This window comes from Clarias gariepinus, chromosome 3 (genome assembly GCF_024256425.1).
Source record: "Clarias gariepinus isolate MV-2021 ecotype Netherlands chromosome 3, CGAR_prim_01v2, whole genome shotgun sequence".
In the NCBI taxonomy this organism is placed as follows: Eukaryota; Metazoa; Chordata; class Actinopteri; order Siluriformes; family Clariidae; genus Clarias; species Clarias gariepinus.
The window spans coordinates 2223562-2230000 of NC_071102.1; the positions used below are offsets into that span (position 1 = coordinate 2223562).

General features: G+C 38.8%; 1 protein-coding gene across 4 annotated transcripts in view; it reads right to left on the reverse strand.

Annotated features, from left to right (window-relative positions):
- phkb (phosphorylase kinase, beta) overlaps positions 1–6439 on the reverse strand; it is a 73836-nt gene that overhangs the window by 22024 nt on the left and 45373 nt on the right. For all 4 annotated transcript variants that reach the window (XM_053492103.1, XM_053492101.1, XM_053492102.1 and 1 more), the window contains one exon: positions 5659–5753. In XM_053492103.1, the coding sequence (XP_053348078.1) occupies positions 5659–5753 (95 nt within the window). The remainder of the gene's footprint in view (positions 1–5658; positions 5754–6439) is intronic.

The following is a 6439-nucleotide window of genomic DNA, read 5'->3' on the forward strand; positions in this document are numbered from 1 at the left end:
TGAAATATAAAAGCCTTACATTACATTATGTCAGAGCTAGCGATCAGATTTGTGTAATTAGCATAAAGGTTATGAAGATGTCTTTACCTACGCTATCATCTTGCTCATGCTAGCATATGTTAGCTAGCCGGCTGGCTAGTGTTAGTACATCTTAAGTATAATTGACAAGTAAAAAAAAAAGATCAAGGTTCATGGAAGATTTTATTATTTTTTTAAATCCTGTCAGGTTAGCATTTATTAGCCAGTTGGCTTCACAAGTTCTAAAAGTTCATGCTAATTAGAAATTCTTCTATGATTCGTCGGGTAGATTTTTAGCAAGCGGGCGAATATGATTTATGTTTTTGGATGTAACTTATGACTAGCGTATGTTAGTCAGCTAGAATTTTAGTAATTTTTTTTTTATAGTTTTATATTTATTACTTAAAAATACATTACAAATTCCTGTCGCTAGCTAATAATATTAGCAGGCTACATAGCATTGTAGAAATTGTGGCAGGCTTCAAAATTAACGTATATAAAAGTTCCCCTTAGAATTTCTGTCCAGCTCTTTTATAGTTAATACTGATGACTATTACAGTGACATTTGTTTTCTGGAAGATACAGTGAGGCTAATGTGCATCATTAGCAAAAAAATAAACCCAAAAACATTTCATTTCTCTTCCCTGCATCTGTTGTGTTTCATTAGAACTTTTCTTGAGTCAGAGATCTGATCATGTGCTAATGTGCTACAATGCTAACACAGCCTGTTATTTGTGGAAAGATTAATTTAGCTTCTTCGCAGCTGAAAGATTTGTTGATTCGTCGAGGGCTAAAAATGAAAAAGAAAATAATAAATAAATGCGCCAGATGCCAGCTACGTGCTAGCTCGTCCTCGTAGACGGCTTCAACAGAAACCACCATTTTGTCTGACGGAAATAAAAGGCAGGAGTCGCATTTATTGCCCGGGTGCTATTAAACGCATCTGTGTGTCTGAGTGTGTAAGCATGTGTGTGAGAGAGCGAGATCGCTTCTGATTAATTGCTAGCAGATGCAAAACAAAACAGAGGAAATGGGCTTCATTAGCATGCCACTAAAGAGCTCACTCAGAAATAAAAAAAAGGGGAGTGAGGGAGGAAAAAAAAGAAAGATTGGAAGTTTTTGATGCGATGGAGTGAAAACAGTCGTGAGTTTCCATCTTGCTGATGTCACAGCCGCAGAGTGTTTTAATTAGCGTTGCGGCCATTTTAAGAAAATTCTCAAACACCTGAACGCACAGAACTTGTTTTAATGAAACTATAAATAGTATTACGTTACCCAAGTTCCATATGGTGCTATTTTAGGCTTCTTAGGGACCGTCTGTATTACGAGTACTGGCTTACAAAACCGTGACGTTTGCGAAACCGTGAGGTGTGTGTTAGCATGCTAATAAACAAGCTAGCAGAGAGGGAATTTATTGAAAGTTTTTTCAAGCGAAGCTAGCTGAACTCTCCTCATGAGATCGAGTGACTAAAAGGATTTTTAAGAAGAATTTTTATTTAAAAGCTGGAAGATTAATAGACGTTACTCTGAGCTTTTCTGAATGTTTATCCGAGGCTCGTTTGCCTCGGTACAGACGAGACATTTTTAGAGAACACTGCTATACTCCTACACACACTCCGCACTCTCACCAGGGAGCTGACGAGAACGACTAAGCGCGCTGCAAAAAGAGACGACACACACACACACACACACATACACACACACAGAGGTATCGAGAGGAATACACAGAGCGACCGAGTCAGTGGGTTCACAGCACAAAGTGATTTAGGTGGGATGTGGAGACGACGGAGCGAGGCATCAAATGATCTGAGACGACAACGAGGAGGTGAAACACACAAACATGGTAAAGACACACTGAGGCAAAAATATACAGAAAACAAAAAGAGCTCCTCGGATGACAAAAAGAAAAGAGCTGCAGCCGCCAGGAGAGGCGCTGCATTACACATTACACATTATACAACAGTTACCTGACCGTGCGATCTGATCGGTTAAAACATGTTCAAAAATATTTGTCTTTTCGCTGACCATGAGTTGCTTAGCAACAGGAACGGTTGTTGCAATTTGTTTTGGTAATAAAATCTAAACTTAAAAATAGATGTATTATTTTATTATTATTATTATTATTAATGTTGTTGTGATTATTATTATTATTATTATTATTACTACATTATAGTGAGGTTTACAGAAGTTCAAATGATTTTGGGAGATTACAATTCTTTTAAATACATTTTTTTGTAACCATAATGATCACAGTGTACATACTTAGATATTCATGGACAGTCAAAGCTTTTATTTTAATTTTAAGCCCTTAAATAATAATAAATAACAAATTCCAAATTCAGTTTTTTTGTTTCACATAATAAAAATTGTCAAAAACTATTCTTCACAGTTTACAAAATTGTCAAGGATATTGCTATATTTCAGAATTGAACAAATTGATATAATATTTTAGTTATATAAACGCAGTACTGTGAAAAAGTTTGACTCTCCCTCATGTCTTCAAATTTCAGTGCGGTGAAAAAAAAATTCTTTTTTTTTCTTCCATATTTTCACATTTAAATTATTCAGATCATCAATCTAATTTTATTATTACACAAACATAACCTGAGTAAATACAAAACATTGTTTTTCATTTATTCATGAAAAAAAGCCGTGCAAATTTACCTGGCCCTATGTGAAAAAGTCATTTCTAAAAAAGTTTAAAATAAAACACAAAAAGGACTTTTTCACATCACTGTAAATTAAATTTAAGAAAATGGAAATAAATGTTTTACTGTGACAGGCTGCAAAGTGGCTAAAGAGATGATTTAAAAATGTTTATGTAACAGCCTCAGCAGCGACCTCATTTCCCCTCTCGTCTGTTCCAACCCCTCAGCCTCAGCATCAGCAGTTACTAATCACCGTCCTGATCATCTGTCATCATCTGCAGCAGTTTCTCACTGATTTAGGCCTTAAGTAAGATGATTTTATGTTTAAATGATTCATAGGTCAGTGTGTGGTTAAACAAACAAAAACATTCCTCTGAAACTCAGGTACAGAGACTGGAGTGGACAAGAGGGACAAAGAGGTCCTTCAGGAGGCCTGGAGAACTATTTCTCAAGACTACATTTAACAATACAAGAACATCTGGAGCCCGGGGAAGGTAAATATGAAAAAATAAGTCGGGGGGTCAAGACTTTCGAACAGCCCTATATGCATTTATAATGATTCAAATGTTTTGTTCTTTTTTAAATTCATTTCACTCCTACATATGGGAAACTCGTAGACTTTATTATAAGTGATATTTATAGAAAGTCAAAGTGCTTTTAAAACATCTAACGAAGCTGATGAATAATGTATGCATGTAAAGGTTAAGATTATAATAAACTCTCTCTCTCTCTCTCTCTCTCGCTCTCATGGCGTTGAGGAAGAGTTTTCCGGATATTGTCTGGAGAACAGGATTAAGATGTTTTAGGTGGGAAAGTGGGATTATATCTTCACACCACGCTAATAAACTGAGGACAGCCTGAGATGCTGAGCCCGCTGTAAAGTGCTGCAAAGCGCTGCCGGCTGTCGATCATGTGACCTCGTCCTGTCACGGAGACGAACGTCAGAAATAAAACTAGCGCTCCGAACAGCAACGATAAATAAATAACCGCAGCGAGGCCTTTTTCATCAAGTCAAACACTCCACTTAGGCTAATCCATTTGCATGCAGAGCGGCGTAAAAAGCTCGCGAGTGAATTTGACAAAGCAGAACGTGATTTGTGAAAATGGAGCTCGGTCGGGAGTCCCCGCATGACCGGCCTAATGAATCCGAGCCTTGCGCAAATTAAAAGCACTCAGATGTGACACGGCGCGGACGCGGGCGCCCCGGGGACGTGGATGTGGGACATAAACAAAAAGCTAAACACACACACATACACAACGACTTACACTTAACTTCATCTACATTCAGTATGTCAGCATCTATTGTGAATATACCTGGAAAGGCAGGTACGCGTATTCTAGCATTATCTTTCATGCATGACATCCCATAATGTCATGTTCATTCGGTTTTCGAAATGTCAAGTGGAACAATATTTTAGTTTGTTTGTTTGTTTCTAACTTTTTAAAAAATAACCTGGATTAAAAAAATAGGCGTGGCAAGAAAACGCATGCATGATGTGGCTGATATATAAGGGTGAGTCAAAAATTATCCACACTTGGGTTATATTAAAAGGTCTCATCAGAGCTTTCCGTTTCCCGTCTCCATAGCATAAATGGACCCCCCCTGCTTGTGATGTGCACGAAAGAAGAGCAGCGTGCAGAGATTCTGTTTTTATTAAGTCTTCTGTGTGTCCATCACTTGACTGCAGCAGGTGAGAAACGGCCCATGGAGGATGAATTTGGGTCCAACATTCAGACTGAAGGATGTGTAGTCTGTCTGCTCGTGCATTTCAGAAGTCTGTCGTGTTTTAGATTTATCACACATCACTTAATTAATATAGAAACAGAATCTGACGTGCACAGCAGGCCCTGCACAGCGGCTTTTCTTGAATTTCTGTGAAACTTTCTGATAAAAGACTCTTCACACTCACAGAGGAAAGGAAGAGGAGAAAATCTATGGACTTTCTAAACCCCTTCCTGAGAGGTTGGTTACATAACGGTGTAATCCGGCCCACGGTCCCGCGCTAACACACTGAAACAGGTGAGGATTTGGAGCTGGAGTGTGATTGTGAAGTGAATTTTACACGCACACACACACGCCGAGCTCTGTGGCTCGAGATCACGTCTATTAGCTTCAGCCTGCAATCCTTAGGACACACAAAGAGGAGGCTGAGGCACGAAAGAAATCAATTTACACTCGGCTGAGGTGAAGGGGAGGCTTAGACGCTGCTGTGTGTGTGTATGATTCCTGTACAGCAGGTGTGTGTGTGTGTGTGTGCGCGCGTGTATAAATGGGGTTGATGGAGAGCCTGATTATAGAAACCTATAATCAGGTTTGACTTGAACGACCCTCACATGACCCTGTGCTGTTCTCTTCACTGTACACTCTATCAGAGTTCTGGAGTAACTACAGTCACGAGGCGTTCCTGCAGGTCACTGCAGGTGTTGATCTCCTCAGAGATGATCATGAATCATGAATTCCTACCACCTGAGTGATGATAAAGGAAACTCATGATGATTTATAATCACTAATTATCTCTTAACGAACTCCTCCAACACAGATGTTGCTCTCCGGCGTGCGCTTTATTAAAACCCTGACGATTTGATTAACGCAGTCGTGTTTCTGGATCAGAACGTCTGAGACGATGGAAAGATCTGGAGCGCGGCGTGACGCTCGGAGTCGGGCCGTCTGGAGCGCAGAGTAACATTCACTTTCTGTACGGCGTCGGAAAGAGTGACATTTCAATAAACCTTAGTTCTCCTTTACAGACAGAGCGTTCTGTGTGTATGTGTGTGTGTGTGTGTGCGCGCTGAGTGTGTTCTGAGTGTCCTGTGGGTGTGTGACTCAGACTCAGACAGGCTCAAAATTGGATAAATAAAAAAATGAAAAAAAAAAAAAAAAAAAACCAAGAAAAAAGATAAAGTGTGTGAGAGAGAGAAAGAGAGAGAGAGAGAGTGTGTGCATGCATGCACACGTTGTGTTGTGTGTGTGTGTGTGTGTGTGTACACTAACCTGGTTGGAGTATCTCATGCTAACGTTCCTCTGGTCCTGAAGCGGTACGTATCGTTGGATGGGATCGATGTCTTTGGGGCTGATCAGACCGTCCACTGGGACACACACACACACACACACACACACACACTTATTATTTTTCCTCTCTTTAAAAGAAACTGTAGTGAGTGAAATGTTTGTAATAAATGAAGTGCATCAGCACTGGTGTTAATCCAGCACACACACACACACACACACACACACACACACACACACACAGGAGGTGATGAATCGGTCATAGAGCGACATGTGTCACTGCAGGCAAACTCTGGTCCTTCTGTAAAAGTGCAAGTGTGTAAACATTTAAGTGTATAAGTGTGTTAGTGTATAAGTCTGTAAGTGTATAAGTACATAAGTGTGTAAGTGTATGAGTATATAAGTGTGTAAGTGTATGAGTATATAAGTGTGTAAGTATATAAGTCTGTAAGTATATAAGTGTAGGAGTATATAAGTGTGTAAGTATATAAGTGTGTAAGTATATAAGTGTGTAAGTATATAAGTGTGTAAGTATATAAGTCTGTAAGTATATAAGTGTATGAGTATATAAGTGTGTAAGTATATAAGTGTGTAAGTATATAAGTGTGTAAGTATATAAGTCTGTAAGTATATAAGTGTATGAGTATATAAGTGTGTAAGTATATAAGTGTGTAAGTGTATGAGTATATAAGTGTGTAAGTATATAAGTCTGTAAGTATATAAGTGTAGGAGTATATAAGTGTGTAAGTATATAAGTGTGTAAGTA